The sequence below is a fragment of the Phoenix dactylifera genome, chromosome 1 (genome assembly GCF_051530095.1).
Source record: "Phoenix dactylifera cultivar Ajwa chromosome 1, Ajwa_hap1_PhDact_Kaust_v1.1, whole genome shotgun sequence".
In the NCBI taxonomy this organism is placed as follows: domain Eukaryota; kingdom Viridiplantae; phylum Streptophyta; class Magnoliopsida; order Arecales; family Arecaceae; genus Phoenix; species Phoenix dactylifera.
This window is the reverse complement of record NC_143190.1, coordinates 29,984,861-30,007,500: the sequence shown is the minus strand read 5'-3', so window position 1 is coordinate 30,007,500 and position 22,640 is coordinate 29,984,861. Positions and strand designations below refer to the sequence as shown.

The window sequence follows — 22,640 nt, the reverse complement described above, 5'->3', positions numbered from 1 at the left end:
AATAAAGAGAAAGAAAACACGAGAGCATGAGATACAAATGGCTCTTTTATTCTTTCTTGATTTTTTCCCCTCATGGTACAAGACTACATATCATCCATTTATAGGCCGAGGAGAAAGATCAAAGGCCATAAGATTAAAGACCATAAATACATTAATTGATCATTAATGATGAAATTGGAGGGTTATGAGAAGTTGAATAGTCATGGATGAATTCAGATGAATATCCATCTATAGGTGAAGATGAAAAGTCAAGATTTTATAACACTCCCCCTTGGATATTCATCTCTTAAGAATATGCCTCATTAAAACCTTACTAGAAAAAAACCCTGTGGGATAAAAATCCTAGTGAAGGAAAAAGAGTACAATATTCTCATTATACGCTTCTAAAACTGTCTCATTAAAAACCTTGCTAGGAAAACCCAATGGGACAAAACCTAGGCAAAGGAAAAAAGAGTACAATGCGTATAAGCCTCCCCTTATGTGAGCATGTCAACAAATAGCTCTGAGTTAACACATACCAATCTTCTGTACTAGTTTCTTAAATGTTGTTGCAGGCAATGTTTTGGTGAATAAGTCTGCTAGATTTTCACTTGAGCGAATCTGCCGAACATCTATTTCACCTTTCTTCTGGAGTTCATGTGTGAAAAAGAATTTTGGTAAGATGTGCTTGGTTCTATCACCTTTAATATATCCTCTTTCTATTTGAGCAATACATGCAGTATTATCCTCGTATATTATTGTTGACTTCTTGCTGATTGTTGGAAAATTACATTCTTCATAGATATGTTGAAGTAAAGATCTCAACCACACACATTCTCGACTTACTTCATAAAGCGCAAGTATCTCGGCATGATTGGAAGAAGTGGCAGTGATAGTTTGCTTTATAGATCGCCAAGATATAGCAGTACCACCATATGTGAATAAATATCCTGTTTGTGATCGCCCTTTATGTGGGTCAGACAAATATCCAACATCTGCATTGTTAGACGTATGCCCTAGAAGCCAATCCGGCTGATACATTATTAATTCTAGGATATAATTTTGTACTTGACTTTATTATTATTGAATAATAAATGGGCAACTGTTTCATTCATATTGTTTATGTGTCTATGAATCGTCCAAGAAATTAATAAGATGATGATACATATTCTCAAGAGTTGAAAATTTGAGTCATGGATCATTGATGATTAATTTCTAAATACTTCTGATCAATGGATTATCACGAGGACGGTGATTGATCCAATAAGATCAGTGCACAGATCGCTTTTCTTATAGATGGACGAGACTCGAGTCCACAGTGTAGGAACATTGAAGTGATAGTGCAGGACAAGAAGGGTACTGAGCATGACCAAGACAAGAAGTCACTTGGATGTCTATCCACTCGTCAGTGACTTGCTTGATGTTGCAGTAGTATGACTGGTCCTTTGACCTACGGTGCTTCGGCTACTCACAGTGAGGTTATTGTAGTTTGACTGCACATATATATGGTCTCTAGTCATATGGGTCCTTGTAGTGTAGATTGGCTGCAGTAGGTTCACTATAGGAGTAGGGTATGCACCTACATGGAATCTATTGATCTTGATAGATAAGGAGTGATCCTATGTGATTTATATGACTGAGTTCGTAAGACCTTGGCCAGGGCAATACATACAGTGGAGAAAGAGTTTTCCACTCTCGAACTCAAGTCGAATAAATTTAGACATATGACAGACGACGGGGTTTGACGAGTTATCCATGACATCCGGTCTGTAGGGATCCACGATAGAAGGATTGTATCATACGATAACTGCACCTAGAGGTTCATCATTCCATTCCGCTGGGTAGCCACTACATGCTGCTAAGTGTCACTGATGGATGGTGAGACTCACAGGGACCATCTTGATGGTCGATGATCCCTGGTGAGTTGAGTTGGAATTGTTTCAACCCATTGAAAGAAGTTTTCAATGATATTATGACAGAGATCGCAATATATCTCACTACCAGACAGAATAGAATCTATGGGATCATACACATTAGAGGTATTGACCAATCCGATGGTTGAATTGTGATTAGGAATCACAAATAATCAATTTGATTGATAATTGGTTAACCCGCTAAGAGTTAGTGAGTTAAAGAAGGAATAATTGTAATTGGATTGCAATTTAATTTAATTAATTGGATTTAATTAATTGAACTTGATCACGAGTCCTACTTGGAGTAGGATTCTTGGAGTCTTAATTGGATTAGAATTTCAAATTAAATTGGAGTCCTACTTGGAGTAGGATTTCTAAAGTTCTAATTGGATTAAGGCTGAAATTTAATAAGTCCTAATTAGATTAGAAGTTCTTAAGTCCTAATTAATTTTAATCTAATTAATCTAATGACTCCTAATTGGATTAGGATTGAAGAGTTCAATTGAGTCATGGTTCAATTAAATCCTAACTGGATTAGGATTTGGAGAAAATTGAAATGGGTGCACTTAATCCTATTTTGAATAGGATTGGACCTAACACAAGACCTAACCCAATCCCCACTTAATTTGATTAAGTGGGGTTGACCAAAGAGGATAAGAGGGAGGGGCATACGCCCCTCCCTTGACTGATGGTGCGAGGGAAAAAGGAGGGGCATACGCCCCTCCTATTTTGAAAAATGGAAGGATAAAGATGAGCTCCTAAAATTTAGGAGCTCCTCTCTATCCTCACATGCCATAAAAGAGGGTGAAAAGGGGCTGCCGTGATGATGAAAAATCCCTCTCCTTTCAGCCGTGAAGACCTCCTCCTCTCTTCCTCCTTTGAGCCGCAAGCAAGAGAAGAAAAAGAAGAGCCTTGGCGGCCCTCCTCCTTCTTCCTCTTGGTTCCAAAACAAGGAAAAAGAAAAAGGCTGCGAAGAGACCTTTAGATCTTCTTCCTTGGTTCTTCCTTCTTCTTCCTCCTCTCAAGGCAATCAAAAGTTGATTCAAAGGAGAGGATCTCAGCTATCGAAAGACATCTCTGCAAGGGAGCTAGCACCCTAGGAAGATACGAGAGCTTTGATCGGTTCATTACTTCATGTGGATACCCGTAGAGGTCGGACGCATGTGCGGCTTCAAGCGAACCTTCCATCAAATCCATGAATATCAGATTTGCGGTGATCATCTACCCGCACAAAATGAAGATCTGATCTTCCTAATGATATAAAATGGTTTAAAAGATTTAATCCTAATCTATCTACAAATGAAGTTTTAAAAATATGTTCATGCGATGAACGGGATCTCATGCATGCCTTTCCGCTGTGCATTGAATTTTCTGAAATTTTCTGCAACGTGCGAGGGATGCTAACAGCTGCATATCCAACTAGTTCCAATTTTGGTTGCTTTGAATATAATAATCCCAAATCAGTTGTTCCTCGAAGATAATGAAATATGTGTTTAACACCATTCCAATGTCTCCGTGTTGGTGCCGAACTATATTTTGCTAATAAATTAATAGAAAAAGCTATGTCCGATCGCGTGTAGTTAGCAAGATACATTAGTGCACCAATTGCACGGAGATACGGCACTTCAGGGCCAAGAATCTCTTCGTTATCTTCTCGAGGACGAAAAAGGTCCTTTATATCACAGGATTGAACAACCATTGGGGCACTCAATGGATGAGCTTTATCCATATAAAAACGTTTTAACACCTTTCCTATGTAATTAGATTGATGAACAAATATTCCATCTGATAAATGCTTGATCTGCAGGCCGAGACAAAATTTTGTCTTTCCAAGAACTTTCATCTCAAATTCTCTATTTAAGTATATGACTGCTTCTGCAAGCTCTTCAGGAGTCCCGATGATGTTAAGATCATCAACATACACTGCAATAATAACAAACCTAGATTTTGATTTCTTTATAAAAACACATGGGCTAATAGCTTTGTTAACATATCGTTCCTTCAGGAGGTATGTACTAAGATGATTATACCACATTCGTCCAGATTGCTTTAATCCATACAAAGATTTTTGTAACTTGATTGAATACATTTTCAGAGGTTTTGAACTACATGCTTCAGGCATTTTCAGTCCTTCAGGGACTTTCATATAAATATCATTATCAAGTGATCCTTATAAATAAGCTGTGACCACGTCCATAAGACACATATGAAGTCCTTCAGAAATTGCCAAACTAATTAAAAACCTAAATGTAGTTGCCTCCATTACAGGAGAATATGTCTCCTCATAATCAATTCCAGATCTCTGTGAAAAACCTTGTGCTACAAGTCGTGCATTGTATCTGACAACCTCATTATTTTGATTTCTTTTATGTACAAACACCCACTTGTAGCCAAAAGGTTGTACATTTTCAGGCGTTTGGACTACAGGTCCAAATACATTTCGCTTTGCAAGCGAATTTAATTCGACTTGGATTGCGTCTTTCCATTTTGGCCAATCATTTCTATATCGACATTCTTGAATGGACTTCAGTTCAAGATCCTCGTTTTCTTTTATTAAATCAGTAGCTACTGCATATGCAAATATTTCATCAACCATAACTTTATTTCGGTTCCATCTTTTTCCTGTAGTGACATAACTTATTGAGATTTCTTCATTCTCAATATTTGCAATTCTTTCATCATTTTCAAGCGCCTGACACTCTTCTGGAGTTGTTTCTTTAGTTATATCTACTACTAGCTTTTGTGCCATAGCCTCTTCAGGAGGATCAAGAACTAAAGTGGTGCCAACTTGTTTATTTTGCTCCCGTCTCTTTCTTGGATTTTTATCTTTGGAACCAAGAGGTCTACCACGCTTCTGGCGTGCAAGAGACTCATTTGCTAAGTATTAGTAGTTTGTTCCTTTGGAACTTTAATTCGAGCAGGAGCATTTACAGCTCGTATATGTGACTTGGTTACTTTCTTAGCATCAGTGAATACATCTGGTAATTGATTTGCAACCTTTTGCAAATGAATAATTTTCTGAACTTTCAGTTCAGACTGATTTGTACGATGATCAAAATGAGAAATTGATGATGCATTCCATGAGAGTTCCTATTTTTCCAGCTTTTGTTTTTCTCCCCCTAATCCAGGGAATATTATTTCAACAAATTGACAATCAGCAAAATATGTTGTAAAAAGATCTCCAGTCAATGGTTTAAGATATTTAATAATTGACGGAGATTCAAATCCAATATAAATTTCCAGTCTCCTTTGAGGACCCATCTTTGTGCGATGTGGTGGGGCAATTGGAACGTATACTGCACAACCAAAAATTCTTAGATGGGATATATCTAGTTCTTTGCCAGAAACAAACTATAATGGGGAGTATTTATGATGAGCAGTTAGCCTAGTTCGAATTAGTGCTGCAGCATGTAATATAGCATGTCCCCAAACTGAACTAGGCAACTTTGTTTGCATAAGTAATGGTCTAACAATTAGCTGCAGGCGTTTAATCAGAGATTCTGCCAGACCATTTTGTGTATGCGTGTGGGCCACAGGATGCTCAACAGTAATCCCAATTGACATGCAATAATCATTAAAAGCTTGGGATGTAAACTCTCCTACATTATCAAGACGAATTTTCTTGATTGTATAATCCGGAAATTGAGCTCTTAACCAGATTATTTGTGCAAGGAGTCTCACAAATGTCACGTTACGGGTGGATAATAGACTAACATGTGACCAACGTGTTGAGGCATCTATTAATACCATAAAATATCGAAATGGTCCACATGATGGAATAATAGGCCCACATATATCCCCTTGAATCCGTTCTAAAAACGTAGGAGATTCAATCTCAATTTTAGTTGGGGATGGCCTAGCAATCAATTTTCCTTGAGCACAAACAGCACATGATAATTCATTTGATAAAAGAATCTTATGGTTCTTTAATGGGTGTCCATATGAATTTTCAATAATTCTTCTCATCATTATTGCTCCTGGATGACCTAAGCGGTCATGCCAAAGAACAAAAGTCTTTGGATTGATTAACTTCGGATTAATCACAACATTGGATTCTATTGGATTGATATAAGTATAATATAATCCAGAGGAGAATGTTGGCAATGTTTCCGCCATATGCTTCTTGCCAGAGATAAGCGATGTAATGTAGAGATATTCTTTATCATTCTCATTTATGGTCTCAATATGATAACCATTTCTACGTATATCACTAAAACTTAGTAGGTTCCTTTGGGATCTACTATAAAACAAGGCATCGCTTATTGATAATACTGTTACTCCAGGCAACACCATGCAGGCTCTTCCGGAGCCTTCAATTAGATTTGCAATACCAGATATTGTATTCATATTTGCTTCAGCTAGTTTTAGCTGAAAAAAATATGCTTTACTTTTGAGAATGGTGTGTGTTGTTGCACTGTCTGCTAGCCACAAATCTCCATCATTGATTCCAAATAAATCCATATTCTTCAAAAAAAATAAAAATAAAGTACGTATAAGCATTAAAGATGCTTAAAACATAGAAGTTAGTAATTAAGAAAATGGAGCACCATATATATTTTATAACAAAAGAGATCATCATACAAAAATTAAAGATAACATGCTTCAAAATAAAGTAGATTTCTAAAAGGAAAAACAAGATTTAATCATATTGAATAAAACACCACATGAGATGTGGATGGGACGGAAATCGGTACTCTCTCATCTTAGGATTTGGAGGTGTCCGGCGTACGTCAAATGTTTGAAGAAAAACAAACTTGAACCCAAGTCTAACAAATGTTTCTTTGTCGGTTACCCTAAAGAAACTAAAAGATATTATTTCTACCTTGCTGAAGAACAAAAGTTGTTCGTAAGCAATAGAGTTGTTTTCTTAGAGAAAGAACTTCTTAGTGAAGAAACTAATAGCTCTAATGTTGAACTTAGGGAAGTTCAACATGTAGAAGATCCGACACCATCCATTAAACCAATTGAGTTGGATTTGATTAGATCAGATCCAGAACCCATCTTAGATGCACCATTAAGGCGATCAGGTAGAGTACCACGTCAGCCGGACAGATACTATGGTTTCTTGGTCCGAAATGGAAATCCTATCGAACTTGATGAAAACGATGAGGATCCGATCACCTATATGGGTGCAATGCAGAGGTATGACTCTGATGCATGGCTTGGAGCCATGCAATCCGAAATGAAATCCATGAAGGTCAATGATGTATGGACATTAGTTGACCCACCCGAAGGGATTAAATCCATAGGGTGTAAGTGGATTTTCAAAAAGAAACGGGGCGTAGATGAAAAGGTAGAGACCTATAAAACCCGTCTGGTTGCCAAAGAATATCGTCAGCGTTATGGTATTGACTATGATGAGACATTTTCTTCTGTGGCAATGTTCAAATCCATTTGGATTATGCTTGCGATAGCAGCACACTTAGATTATGAAATCTGGCAAATGGGTGTAAAGACCGCTTTTCTAAATGGAGATTTAAAAGAGGAGGTGTATATGATGCAACCTGAAGGTTTTATATCTACAGATGAGTCTAAGGTGTGCAAGCTTCAAAAATTCATTTATGGATTAATGCAAGTAACACGGAGTTGGAACATACGATTTGATAAGGTGATCAAATTGTATGGCTTCATTAAGAATGAAGAGGAACCTTGCATTTATAAATGCGCAAATGGTTTAGTTATTATATTTCTTATTTTGTATGTGGATGACATTCTTCTAATCGGAAATGACATTCCTACATTACAAGAAATAAAGGTTTGGCTATCATCTCAATTTGTCATGAAGGATTTGGGAGAAGCAACTTACATCCTAGGGATGAAGATTTATAGAGATAGATCTAGAAAATTGCTTGGATTATCCCAATCCACATACATTGATACTATTGTTAGATGTATGCCCTAGAAGCCAATTTTGGCTGACACATTATTAATTCTGGGACACAATTTGTACTTGACATTATTATTATTGAATAAATGAAAGGCATCTTTTTCATTCATATTGTTATTGTGTTTATGAATCGTCCAAAAAATTAATAAGATGATGATGCATATTCTCAAGAGTTGAGAATTTGAGCCATGTATCATTAGTGATTAATTTCTAAACGCTCCTGATCGATGGATCATCACGAGGACGGTGATCGATCTGATGAGATCAGTGCACACATTACTTTCCCTATGGATGGACGAGACTCGAGTCCACGGTGTGGAGACACTGAAGTAATAGTGCAGGTGCTTGTTAGAAACAAGGGTACTGAGCGTGACCAAGACAAGAAGTCACTTGGATGTCTATCCACTCGTCGGTGACTTGCTTGATGTTGCAGTAATGTGACTGGTCCTTTGACCTGCGGTGCTTCGGCCACTCACAGTAAGGTTATTGTAGTTTGACTGTACACATGCATGGTCTCTAGCCATATGGGTCCATGCAGTGTAGATTGGCTGCAGTAGGTTCACTGTAGGAGTAGGGTATGCACCTATAAGGAATCTATCGACCTTGATAGATAAGGAGAGATCCTATGTGATTTATAAGACTGAGTTCGTAAGACCTCGGCCGGGGCAGTATGCACAGTGGAGAAAGAGTTTTCCACTCTCGAACTTAAGTCGAATAAATCTTCACATACGACAGACGATGGGGTTTGACGAGTTGTCCATGACCTCCGTCCTGTAGGAATCCACGATAGTAGGACTGTATCACATATTAACTGCACCTAGAAGTTCATCATTTCATTCTGCTGGATAGCCACTACATGCTGCTAGGTGTCACTGGTGGATAGTGAGACTCACAGGGATTATCTCGATGATCGATAAACCCTAATGAGTAGAGTTGGAATCATTCCAACCCATTGAAAGGAGTTTTCAATGATATTGAGATAGAGATCACAATATATCTCACTACCAGTCAGAATAGAACCTATGGGATCACACACACTAGAAGTATTGACCGATCCGATGGTTGAAAAGTGATTATGAATCACAAGTAATCAATTCGATTGATAATAAGTTGAAGAGGAAATGGGAATTGATTAATTGGACTTAAAACACAAATCCTACTTAGAGTGGGATTCCTAGAGTCCTAATTGGATTAGGACTGGGAGTCCTACTTGGAGTAGGACTGAGATTCCTACTTGAAGTAGGATTTCCACAATCCTAATTAGATTAAGATTTTGAATCTATTTTGGATTTCCACTTAGAATAGGATTCCTAGAAATCCTAATTGGATTAGAACTTCGGATTCAAATTAAAGTCCTAATTGGATTAGGACTAAAATTAAATAAATCCTAATGGGATTAGGACTTCTTAAATCCTAATTAATTATTAATCTAATAAATCAAGATGACTCCTAATTAGATTAGGATTGAAGGGTTCAATTGAGCCATGGCTCATTAAGTTCTAATTGGATTAGGACTTACCTAGATTAAAACCCAAATTGGTTCACCCTTGGTCCAAACCTAATTAGATTAGGACCTAACCATGAGTAACCTTCCTAATCCTCCTTAAAGGAGGATTAGGTTAACCATGAAGGAGGGGCACATGCCCCTCCTCCTTTTCCTTGCTTGGTGCGGCAAAGAAGAGGGGTCGGCGCCCCTCTTGGAATTTAATCAAGGAGCTCCTATATATTAGGAGCTCCACATGCTATTTAAGAGGAGGCGTGGGGGCTGACCTAGGGCATTGAAGCCTTCTTCTCCTCAGTCGTACGCCGCCTCTCTTCCTCCTCTTAGTTCAGCCGCAAGCAAGGGAAGAAAAAGAAAGGTGGCCTCTTCATCCTCCCTTCCTCCTTCCAACGCAGGGAAAAGAAAGAAGGCTGCAGGGGTTTTGTTCCTTTACTATTCTTCATCCCTCTTCTTCCTCCTCTCAAGCACATTCAAGAGTTGAAAGAAAGAGAGGAGATCAGCCATTAAAGTTGTCTCTGCAAGGGAGCTAGCACCCCGGGGAGACAAAGAAGCTAGGATTGGTTTTTGCTTCGTGTGGATACCCGTAGAGGCCGGACACGTGAACGGCTTCAAGCGAACCTTCATCCTAAACCACGATCATCAGTTTGCGGTGATCATCTATCCGCACAAGGTGAAGATCTGATCTTTCTAATAGTTTAAAAGTTTTTAATCCTTATCTAACTACGAACGGTTTTTGAACAACGTTCATGTAATACCCCATGAAAAAAAAAAAGAGAAAAAAAAAAAAAAGGAAAGAGAGATGGGCCGGCCCGAAAAGACCGGGCCCATCCCTCTTTATACGATCGTGCCCTAGGCACGATCGTGGATGAAGAGAGGAGAAAGGGGAGGGGAGAGCGGCGGCGGCGGCGTGAGCTGATCGCCGGAGGAGACGAGCGCCGGAGAGGATCTGGCCGGCCGTGGGGGAAGCTCCACAGCTTCCTTTCCTTCGGTGAAGACCATCCACAAACCGGGAGAAGAAAGAAGCCGAGCTCGATTCCTCCGATTCCTCGCCGGAAAGGCCGCCGGAACACCCATCGGACTGAGGTAAGCGTGGATCTTTCCCTTGCGTTTCATTTGCTAGGTTTTTTCGGGTGGTGTTGTGGGGGTTTTGGTCGGAGAATCGTCGGAGAAGAGCCCGAAACAGGGGTACCCTGTTTCGGCCTCTCTCCTCCGGATTTTGCCACCGCCGGCCGTCGGGATTGGCCGGGATCCATGGTACTTGTTGATCAAGTTTGTATGGAGTTTGGTGAGGGACTGAAGGCTTGGATGGAGATGGGGGATGGCGGATCCGAGGCTTTCTTCCTCGTGATCCCGCCCCTTCCTCCTCTTCCTCGCGTCGGATGACCATCGCCGGCGGCAATGGCGGTCGGGGGACTGTTGGGTTGCCGTCGGGTGGGGTGGGAAAGGCCGAGCCACCATCACGGTGGCCTTTCCGTGGAAGAAATGGAGGAAGGGGGAGGGGTCAGTGTCGGTTGGAAAGAAGAAGAAGAAGAAGAAGAAGAAGAAGAAGAAGAAAAAGAAGAAGAAGAGGAAGAGGAGACCCCTTCTCCTCTCTTTGTCTTGGCCGGCCACCATCGCCGGCGACTGCAGCAGGGGTGGCCGGCGATGGTTCGGCCAATGGTGGCCGAGGGTGGGGAAGGTGAGGACATAGCCACCCTGGCTGTTGCCCTTGGACCAAAGAGGCGGAGGAAGAACCCTTCTCTCTCGTCCATCCTTTCTTTTGGTCTCTTCACCGGGACCGATTATCGTCGCGGCGTGGTTGCGGCTATGGCGGACGACGACATAGGCTGGTGGTACAAGAGTGGGAGTCGGGCCACCCCGACTGCCCTAGAATTGGAGGAATTGAGATGTTTGGGGATCTAGAGATGGACCCCATAGTAAATGTCAATTATGGTTTAGAATATTTAAATATTAAATTATTTAGTTTGTAAATTGTAATTGATGTTGTAGGGGAGGAGTCAGCGGTGCCAGGAGATTTGGACCAGGGGACTCAGCACCCCAGCTTGTAGGTTGTGATCCGGATCTGTGTTTGTGTCAATCTACAATCTCGGTAAGAATCCTTGTACGCCAATCCTACATGATATACATATTTTTGCACTATATATGTTTGATATGCTATGATCCAGACAAAGCAAAATAGTTTTATATTTAATTATATTTTGATCGTGTTGGCTTGTGGTTGGTAGTGTGATGGATGCTTGTATGTGTATAACTTATACCTGCATAATTGAATTTATGGATGTGGTGGTATGGACTAACACCGGTCGGTTTTGGTGTAATGGTAGCGCTTGATCCTGACAATTGGTATCAGAGCCAGGGGTCTCGAGTTCGAAACCCAGGCATCGCGTTGGGGGGGGGGAATGTTGGACATACTCGGCCGCTGTGCGGGCCATACCCGCGGGGTCCCTGAGCAGCACAGGAAGGGTCACTGTCAGCATGTCCTGCCGCCTGCCAACGGCGATGGCCTGGTTAGTAGGTGGGTCATACCGAGGGTCCCTGAACCCATGGCGAGGCCAGGTCGGAGTCCGGGGTTGGGTGAGGCCTTGGTCGGAGTCGACTCGTGGCGCTGTCTTTGGTGGGGTTTAAGGAAATAGAGTTGCGCCTTCACTAATACCGGTCGGTTTGGAATGGATGTGTGGATGTGAAATTGATTAAATGAACATTGACTTTGGGCCGTCTCGTTATTATGGGTTTGCCCGTCACAGGCTCTAAGTGTGACACTATTGGTTTGCCCTGTCACGGGCTGAAAACGTGACCGGGATTTGGCCCAAAGTCGGAAAGATAATTGATCCGGATCAAGTTAATATAGAATGGAATGAAAAAGCATTGAAAACATTAATAAAGATTTATGAGCTATCGTATGCTATATCATTCTTGCGTGGTTGGACTTCCATTGATATTTGACGTACATACTTATATTGATTATTTGAGCCTTTTGATAGCCGGTTTATGATTTCATGAAATGTGCATCGATTTGTCGTGGCTTTCAAATTCATATTATTATTGTGTTGGTATGGATGTGTAGGGATTCTTACTGGGCTGTAAAGCTCACCCCCTTTTCTTCTTTTTCTTTATCAGAGTTGCAGGATGCTTAGATTTGGATGGGATGGGCGCAGCGTGCGAGTATCAGAGTCATTAGTTAGTTTATTTGTTTATCCTTCTTTGATGTCGATGAACATTTGAAGATATTGTAATTGAACTAATTTGTTTATTTGGGCATGTCGGATTGTCTATTTGAATTACTAATTAATTGTGGATTTATTGGAATTTTTGTTAATCATAGGCCTTGCATGATCTTTAGAGCACTGCTCTAGGGCTCATGCGGCCGGTCGCGTACCGGACCCGGGTGCTGGGTTCGGGGCGTGACAGAGTGGTATCAGAGCTTAAGGTTGAGGTATCCTAGGATTTAAGTTCAGGTGAGTATCAGTGGAGAATTATGATAGAAAAACTATCAGAGTCTTGGTTTATAATCATATGAGATTGTAACAGAAATGATATTGTAATCTAAGATTTAAGACCACTAGGGACTGTGGCCTTAATGGCATTAGAGTTTGACGTTTAAGACCATTGGGGATAGTGACAAAATTGGAATTTGAGCATATGTTTAAGATCACTAGGGATCGTGACAGAAATATATCATAGCTTAATGTTATGATCACTTTGGACATGACAATTAAATTCAGTGCTTAAGCTGTAAGATCACTTGGCATTGTGATAAAATGTATGCATCGGTTTGGTTTTCGATGCATACGGAAGGAAAGTATAAATTGTCTTTGATCATGATAAGAGAGGTTTGACCTAAGATAAGTGTAGATCAACAATGGCATATCGAGTATACCATGTTCAGATATTATTTAAATGATTTGAAAGTTCAAATTTGATGTGGGTTTTGATGTGATCATACATTTGGTTTTGCTGCTAATTATTAGAGTGGGATTTGTACGTTGATTTAGTATTGGAGTAAGCTAAGGAGATTTCATAATATTGAAAGGAACGTTCTTCGAAGTTGAAAATGTATGTGGATTATATCTGGTGTTGGCATGTTGGATATTGCAAATAGGTCTATTTCCTATGGATGTATTTGATTATTTTGAGGCTATAGAGTATGCATATTGATAGGAGAATTCTAATTATTTGAATTCTCATGTTTGGATTGGGCTACTGGATTTTACTTATAATTGTGGAAGACTATTTGATGTGTTAATTTTAAAAAAAAAAACTCAAGCCTAGGTTTAAGATTTGAGCAGGGATCTTTTGTCGTTGTTGATGAAGCCACTAATAAATGTCATATTGAGTAGAGACTTCGGTCATAAGATGCTTACATGAATTATCATATATGGCGTTGTTGATGGATGTTAAGAATCTTGGTGAAGGAAGATCAGGAGATCGATAGAGTTAATTTCTAATCATAGTGTATTGGCTCAATGACCTCTAATCCATTGAATTTGAAGAAAATCTTTTCGGAAAAAAAGGATCAACGTAGATTGTCTAATCGAATTGCGGAGGAAATCCAAGGTTAATTTATTTTAAATTAAACCTAGATATTTTGGATTCTAAAATGGTTGTGAAGATCATGTAGTGACCTTAAACATGATTAATGGCTTGAGTGCTAGTTATGGTTAGTATACTCTACATAAATTGAGGACAGAGAGATCTGGAGGTTCTACTCAACTAAAGTTTTGAAATTTGGATTTTCTTACTCCTAGTGCAAAGCGGTATATCGGTCATAAATCATTTAAAGGCTTTAGAGTATTTAATGAATTAAATCAGAGTGTGCAGCGGAAGTGTGGTGGTTTGACTTATTTTGAAACTGATTAAGATCATTAATATTTGATCTAAAAGGCATTATGATGAAATACTTGAGTTAGTTTCAGGAGAATGTTGTTGATTCTATGGATCTCTTATTTGTTGGAATGATGTGGGAGAAAGAAAAGAAAAAAAAAAGGATCAAGTTTTGGGATGCTGTGATTTTTGTATGTCAAAATCTTAAGAGTGGTACTCCAAGAGGGAGACTACTTGAGATCTCAGGGATGATATAACGGATGCATTTTTTAAAGTTTGAGGCTTCAAGTAAGTCAATTTCGAGGACGAAATTTTTTTTTTAAGGGGGAGAGTATGTAATACCCCATGAAAAAAAAAAAGAGAAAAAAAAAAAAAAGGAAAGAGAGATGGGCCGGCCCGAAAAGACCGGGCCCATCCCTCTTTATACGATCGTGCCCTAGGCACGATCGTGGATGAAGAGAGGAGAAAGGGGAGGGGAGAGCGGCGGCGGCGGCGTGAGCTGATCGCCGGAGGAGACGAGCGCCGGAGAGGATCTGGCCGGCCGTGGGGGAAGCTCCACAGCTTCCTTTCCTTCGGTGAAGACCATCCACAAACCGGGAGAAGAAAGAAGCCGAGCTCGATTCCTCCGATTCCTCGCCGGAAAGGCCGCCGGAACACCCATCGGACTGAGGTAAGCGTGGATCTTTCCCTTGCGTTTCATTTGCTAGGTTTTTTCGGGTGGTGTTGTGGGGGTTTTGGTCGGAGAATCGTCGGAGAAGAGCCCGAAACAGGGGTACCCTGTTTCGGCCTCTCTCCTCCGGATTTTGCCACCGCCGGCCGTCGGGATTGGCCGGGATCCATGGTACTTGGGCGTTGATCAAGTTTGTATGGAGTTTGGTGAGGGACTGAAGGCTTGGATGGAGATGGGGGATGGCGGATCCGAGGCTTTCTTCCTCGTGATCCCGCCCCTTCCTCCTCTTCCTCGCGTCGGATGACCATCGCCGGCGGCAATGGCGGTCGGGGGACTGTTGGGTTGCCGTCGGGTGGGGTGGGAAAGGCCGAGCCACCATCACGGTGGCCTTTCCGTGGAAGAAATGGAGGAAGGGGGAGGGGTCAGTGTCGGTTGGAAAGAAGAAGAAGAAGAAGAAGAAGAAGAAGAAGAAGAAAAAGAAGAAGAAGAGGAAGAGGAGACCCCTTCTCCTCTCTTTGTCTTGGCCGGCCACCATCGCCGGCGACTGCAGCAGGGGTGGCCGGCGATGGTTCGGCCAATGGTGGCCGAGGGTGGGGAAGGTGAGGACATAGCCACCCTGGCTGTTGCCCTTGGACCAAAGAGGCGGAGGAAGAACCCTTCTCTCTCGTCCATCCTTTCTTTTGGTCTCTTCACCGGGACCGATTATCGTCGCGGCGTGGTTGCGGCTATGGCGGACGACGACATAGGCTGGTGGTACAAGAGTGGGAGTCGGGCCACCCCGACTGCCCTAGAATTGGAGGAATTGAGATGTTTGGGGATCTGGAGATGGACCCCATAGTAAATGTCAATTATGGTTTAGAATATTTAAATATTAAATGATTTAGTTTGTAAATTGTAATTGATGTTGTAGGGGAGGAGTCAGCGGTGCCAGGAGATTTGGACCAGGGGACTCAGCACCCCAGCTTGTAGGTTGTGATCCGGATCTGTGTTTGTGTCAATCTACAATCTCGGTAAGAATCCTTGTACGCCAATCCTACATGATATACATATTTTTGCACTATATATGTTTGATATGCTATGATCCAGACAAAGCAAAATAGTTTTATATTTAATTATATTTTGATCGTGTTGGCTTGTGGTTGGTAGTGTGATGGATGCTTGTATGTGTATAACTTATACCTGCATAATTGAATTTATGGATGTGGTGGTATGGACTAACACCGGTCGGTTTTGGTGTAATGGTAGCGCTTGATCCTGACAATTGGTATCAGAGCCAGGGGTCTCGAGTTCGAAACCCAGGCATCGCGTTGGGGGGGGGGGAATGTTGGACATACTCGGCCGCTGTGCGGGCCATACCCGCGGGGTCCCTGAGCAGCACAGGAAGGGTCACTGTCAGCATGTCCTGCCGCCTGCCAACGGCGATGGCCTGGTTAGTAGGTGGGTCATACCGAGGGTCCCTGAACCCATGGCGAGGCCAGGTCGGAGTCCGGGGTTGGGTGAGGCCTTGGTCGGAGTCGACTCGTGGCGCTGTCTTTGGTGGGGTTTAAGGAAATAGAGTTGCGCCTTCACTAATACCGGTCGGTTTGGAATGGATGTGTGGATGTGAAATTGATTAAATGAACATTGACTTTGGGCCGTCTCGTTATTATGGGTTTGCCCGTCACAGGCTCTAAGTGTGACACTATTGGTTTGCCCTGTCACGGGCTGGAAACGTGACCGGGATTTGGCCCAAAGTCGGAAAGATAATTGATCCGGATCAAGTTAATATAGAATGGAATGAAAAAGCATTGAAAACATTAATAAAGATTTATGAGCTATCGTATGCTATATCATTCTTGCGTGGTTGGACTTCCATTGATATTTGACGTACATACTTATATTGATTATTTGAGCCTTTTGATAGCCGGTTTATGATTTCATGAAATGTGCATCGATTTGTCGTGGCTTTCAAATTCATATTATTATTGTGTTGGTATGGATGTGTAGGGATTCTTACTGGGCTGTAAAGCTCACCCCCTTTTCTTCTTTTTCTTTATCAGAGTTGCAGGATGCTTAGATTTGGATGGGATGGGCGCAGCGTGCGAGTATCAGAGTCATTAGTTAGTTTATTTGTTTATCCTTCTTTGATGTCGATGAACATTTGAAGATATTGTAATTGAACTAATTTGTTTATTTGGGCATGTCGGATTGTCTATTTGAATTACTAATTAATTGTGGATTTATTGGAATTTTTGTTAATCATAGGCCTTGCATGATCTTTAGAGCACTGCTCTAGGGCTCATGCGGCCGGTCGCGTACCGGACCCGGGTGCTGGGTTCGGGGCGTGACAGTTCATGTGATGAACGGTTAATCCCGCGCATGCCTCTTCCGCTGCAATCTAAATTTTTTTTAATTTTCTGCGGCATGGGCGGGTTCTAACAACTATACCGAAGAGGTTCAGTATGATTAATTCCAAGAAAGGCTATCTTCCGATGGGCCATGGAATTAACCTCTCTGAGAGGAATTGTCCGACAACCCCTCAAGAAAGAGAGAGTATGGATAGAATTCCATATGCTTCTACATTGAGATCTATAATGTATGCCATGACATGTACTAGACCAGACGTGGTATACTCACTAGGAGTAGTGAGCAGATACCAGTCTGATCCAGGTAGCAACCACTGGAAGGTTGTAAAAATCATCCTTAAGTATTTGAGAAATACTAAAGATCAGTGGCTTGTCTACGGTGATTCTGACTTAAAACTTAAGGGATATACCAATTCAAGTTTTCAGTCAGATCAAGATGATAGCAAGAGCGTGTCCGGATATATCTTTACTCTTAAGGGTGGGGCCATCTGCTGAAAGAGTTCCAAGCAGCATACAGTGGCAGATTCTACATGTGAAGCAGAATACATCGCAGCATCTGATGCCGCCAAGGAAGCTGTATAGTTGCAAAAGTTCATCACTGAGCTTGGAGTGACACCCTCCATTGATGGTCCAGTGACTGTATTTTGTGACAACACTGGAGCCATAACTCAAGCAAAAGAACCCAAAGCACATCAGCGGACCAAGCATATTCTACGTCGCTACTACCTGGTTCGAGAGATCGTCGAACGAGGTGACATTGGTCTTCAGAAGATTGATACAAAAGAAAATTTGGCTGATCCATTTACCAAAGTCCTCGGCATCAAAGAGTTCAACGAATACAAGTCGAAGATGGGTATTAGATACTGTGCCGATTGGCTTTAGGCTAAGTGGGAGTTGTTGAAAATTGTATCCTAAATGTCAATCGTCAGCATATTGATGATTGAATTTTGTAAATGAATTGACAAATTAATAAAGTATTATTTGGCATTATTCATCATTTCATTGTACATCTTCAAATGAACTTTTATATGATGAAGTCCTTAGGACTTGTTTTATGATAAAGGAGGATTTATCTTCAAGTCCTTAAAACTGTTCGCGATCAAATGATATGCTGTTACTAGGACGGCAGCATTATCGAGATTAGATCGTTGTGTGACATATACATTGGTTGTCCTCTTAACCAAGGAGTGTGGAGACACTGATATGTCACACAGGTGAAGTATAGGAGTACATTTCACTGAACGTGACCAATTTTGGAACGCTCTACTGTAAAGAGATGTTTCGAGTGGATATGGGTATAAGTTGGCCCTCTGACCTGAGACCGCAACCTGTGACTAGCAAGCAACTCACTGTACTTTGGTACTGAACTATCTGAATTTCTAATTCAGTGACGGAAGGTCACTGGGTACAGTCAAGTATTTGCGTAGTCAGTTGTAAGTTAAGATGGAATTGACCTCTCCTGAAAATAGGAGATAATGCCTTGTGTTCAATTTCGCAAAACCTTGGCCAGGGTAATCCTTGTGAGGAGTCACAAGATTTCTAAAGTAGAATCACATCATGGATGCACTTATTATAGAGTTGACAGAATTCTGAAGTCATCCTGGCATTTTGGAGTCATAGGGATAAATTTTACGGTAACCATAGTCCAAGGGTTCTTGAATGTTGCTTTGTAATCATTCGGCCTATCCTGACGTCGGGTACCATTGCTAGATGGTCATTTCGATTAAAAAAAGAAGCTGTTCTTGTGCTACCGGTTTAGATTCGAACCTATGGGGTTACACGCATAGAAGTTTCTAGGTTGATCAAATGGCTGATTGATGATTAAGAATCATTCAGGAGTAATTTGGTCAATTCAATTGACAAATTATCCTAAGCAAAAGTTGCATTAAAATAATTATTGAATTATTGGAGGGTTAATTAGTAATTGGATTACTAATAAATTTAATTTGATTGAATTATTGGACTATAATTAAGACAAATTGAATTAGATTCAATTTGTGCCAAATTAGGGTTTGACCTAATTCGATCGGGTTCGACTCGAGCCAATTGGGCATAACCTAATTGATCGGACTTGACCCAATTGGATTGGGATTGACTCAAGTCAATTAAGAGTCCTTATTTGATGAGGATTAAGAGTCCAAATAATCAGAATTTATTATGGAGAAGAATTCTAAAAATTTAGGACCGTAGCTTTCTTTCTTGGAGAAGAAAGACACCTCATCCTTATCCCTAAAAGCAGTGGTGCCTATCCTCTTTATTTTTGGCCAATTTTTGGCATGAGGAAAGAGAAGGATGGGGCTATTTTCCAAAAAATATGGCGCCTCAAATCTTCCTAAAAAGATAGGAATCAAATCCCTAATTTGTAGGGACTGCACGATGCATCAAGCAGGGTGACGTGCAGCTGAAGTTTGGAGCGCAATAACCCCCTGATTTTTAGGGATTCTTGGCACAAGATTAAAATAGAATTTGTTCGTCTATAAGCTTCCGATTCATCAGAATTTTTTTGGAATTTTATTAGCCAAATTTATTAGCCAAAAGAGGTGTGAGGCGTGCGGGGTCTTTTGGCTATAAAAGGACCCCCACACTTAGGGTTTGTTGAGATGGTCTTTAGAAAGGGTTCTAAATTCTGAAAAAATTCTGAGAGCTAGCCACCTTCTCTCCTCCTTCTTCTCCTTCATCGCCTTCATCTCCATCCTTCATTCTCTCGAAGAAGAATCAAAGTTGAGTGCTTCGAGGGAGAAAAGTTCATTTTGGATCTATTTTTGTTGTAAAGATATGATCTCTAGCATGCATACGAATTAAATAGTTTAATTCATGATTTCGCTGTAAAATTTTTAAAAATATATGCATGCGACCACCAGGGTTCCCAACAGTAGTGGCCTCTGCGATACCAGTGGTTATTACGACCACGACCATTACCACGGCCACGACTACGTCCACAGCCACGTCCCTGACTATGACCACGATCATGTCTATGATGAACAAATGATGCAGCATTCACTTCAGGGAATGGATCTGAACCAGTTGGTCGTGATCGATGATTTTTCATCAGAAGTTCATTATTTTGCTCGGCAACAAGTAGGCCTGATATCAGCTCAGAATATCTTTTAAAACCCTGCTCTCGATACTGTTGCAGCAGGAGCACATTCGAGGCATGAAAAGTAGAATATGTTTTTCTAACATATCCTGTTTCATAATTTTTTCTCCGCATAATTTTAATTGAGAGGTAATTCTGAATACTGCGGAATTATACTCGCTTACAGTTTTAAAATCCTGCAGTCGTAGGTGAATCCATTCGTAGTGGGCTTTTGGAAGGATCGTATATTTCTGATGATCATATCTCTCTTTCAAATTTGTCCAAAGGACATATGGATCTTTCACTGTAAGATATTCGGCTTTCAAGCTTTCATGGAGATGGTGGCGAAGGAAGATCATTGCTTTGGCGCGATCCTACAGGGATGCGTCGTTTTCTTCTTTGATAGTTTCTCCAATATTCATTGCATCCAAATGGATCTCAGCATCAAGAGTCCATGACAAATAATTTTTGCCGGATATGTCAAGAGCTACAAATTCAAGCTTGGTGAGATTTGACATTATGAAATAAAAGGGAAGAAAAATATATTACCACAAATAAGTGAAGACTCTTAATTGGTTAGAGTCTCGTGCTGATCACATGGTATAAAACTATAAGTAAAAGGTAATAAAGCAATAGAAAATAAAGAGAAAGAAAACACAAGAGAATATGAGATACAAATGGCTCTTCTTCTTTCTTTTTTTCTCACGGTACAATACTACATATATATCATCCATTTATAGGCCAAAGGAGAATGATCAAAGGCCATAAGATTAAAGGCCATGAATACATTAATTGATCATTAATGATGAAATTGGAGGGTTATGAGAAGTTGAATAGTCATGGATGAATTCAGATGAATATCCATCTAGAGGTGAAGATGAAAAGTCAAGATTTTATAACACCTTAGAGATATATTCACATATTTTTTCTGTTAAATTCAGTAGAGGGGCATGGATGGTAGTTAAGATGGTATATAGACACAGTTACCTGCATGGGTAGCATGATGGAACGTGGAGAGTAGGATCAACAAGAAGCAGATGATGGAGTCCCACGCCATTATTTTGGCTTGCCTCCGATTCCCTGTATTTTTAATTCACATGAACACGTAAGAGACTCATTCACAAACATATTATAAGCTGACCTTTTTTCTTTTTTTCTTTGATAAGAATCGTGATTTTTTTCTTTCTTGTTTTGCGTGTGTGTGTGTGTGTGTGAGAGAGAGAGAGAGAGACTGGGAGGGCACCGTTGCTCTCCGAGTCCACTATTAATCCTGACATCTTGCCTGTATGGTAAGAGGTCACACCATCCTATTTAAAAGGAGGTTAATTTGTAATATGAAAATAAGATGTCACCACCAAAAAAGAAGTATTAGGGAAAAGGGGAGTTGGTGGTGGATAATATTTTCCCTTAAGAGTCATCAGTTAAGGGATGGAAATGGAGAGAACCCATCCAGATTTATTAGGAAAAGAAGAAAAATACAAGCACATCAGAGTTCTAAAGGGATATAAGAATAAGGAAACCAATCATCCATTCCCACGAGAGATACGAGACCTGAAAGAGCATTTTAAGACCAACTCATAGCCCGAAGACTAGACCGGCAATGAAGACATCCATTCAGGAGATTTTGGGGGTGGGAGAGCAAGAGGGCACGCTGATAAATTTGGGGGTCCCACTTACGAGTCGGCATCTGCGCACCACGGATTGTTCCTTCCTTGAGCTCAGCATCAGGCACAGGTTAAGAGATGGCAAATGCATACACTATCGATGATGGATAGGATTATCCTGGTGCGATCAGTGCTCACTTCGATCCCTATATACTTGCTTGCCAATTCTTTCATTCTAGTGCCACTTCTGAGGACTCTTGAGCAGCTTTTCCGAAACTTTTTATGAGGGAGGAGTAGCGGCGGGGGGCATTCATCTGTTGACATGAGAGGTTGTCTGACAGCCGACCAAGCATGGAGGTTTGGGGGTGCAATCTCTGATGACGAGACGGGAGGCCCTAGCAGCTCAACACGTAGCTAGATTTGTGCTGGAGCCCGATAGCATATGGTCCTCCCTGATGAGGGCCAAGTACGACGTCCTACTATCTGGTATTCGTGCGAGACGTCATCACTCACTGGTCTGGAGGAAGATTTGTGCTAGAGCCGCACTGGTGCTATCGGAGATTAGATGGGCTGTTGGTGATGGTCGGTCTATCGATGTCTTGGAGGATAGCTGGGTTACTGAGCAGCCACTTAGTTGGCTGCTGACTATAGTGGACACAGCGAGGCTAGCCAGATATAGGGTCAGTGACCTGCTGGATCATGATGGGGGTTGCTGGGGGAAGGGGATGATTCAGAAGACTTTTGGAGAGCAGTTGGCAGAGGTGGTCCTAGCTATACTGGCCTCTACTCGGGAGGAGCCAGACAGGCTAGTATGGGTGCCTCGTGTTGCTCTTTTTGTCCGGAA

At 41.2% G+C, this 22,640-nt stretch overlaps 1 protein-coding gene and 1 long non-coding RNA gene across 3 annotated transcripts in view; one reads left to right on the top strand and one right to left on the bottom strand.

The window, feature by feature from the left end:
- Window positions 1-22,640, bottom strand: part of LOC103717383 (putative glucan endo-1,3-beta-glucosidase BG4) — a 28,079-nt gene that overhangs the window by 1,270 nt on the left and 4,169 nt on the right. Inside the window, exon 2 of one of the 2 annotated variants that reach the window (XM_039116761.3) lies at window positions 21,180-21,272. In XM_039116761.3, the coding sequence (XP_038972689.3) occupies window positions 21,180-21,249 (70 nt within the window). In that variant the 5' untranslated portion in view covers window positions 21,250-21,272. Of the gene's footprint in view, window positions 1-21,179; window positions 21,806-22,640 lie in introns of those variants that run through there. The other variant, XM_089930505.1, reaches the window with a different exon arrangement.
- LOC149768563 (uncharacterized) lies at window positions 10,033-15,844 on the top strand. Its single transcript, XR_016409083.1, has 3 exons — window positions 10,033-10,363; window positions 11,270-14,771; window positions 15,682-15,844. It is a non-coding gene; the product is annotated as an uncharacterized LOC149768563 (long non-coding RNA).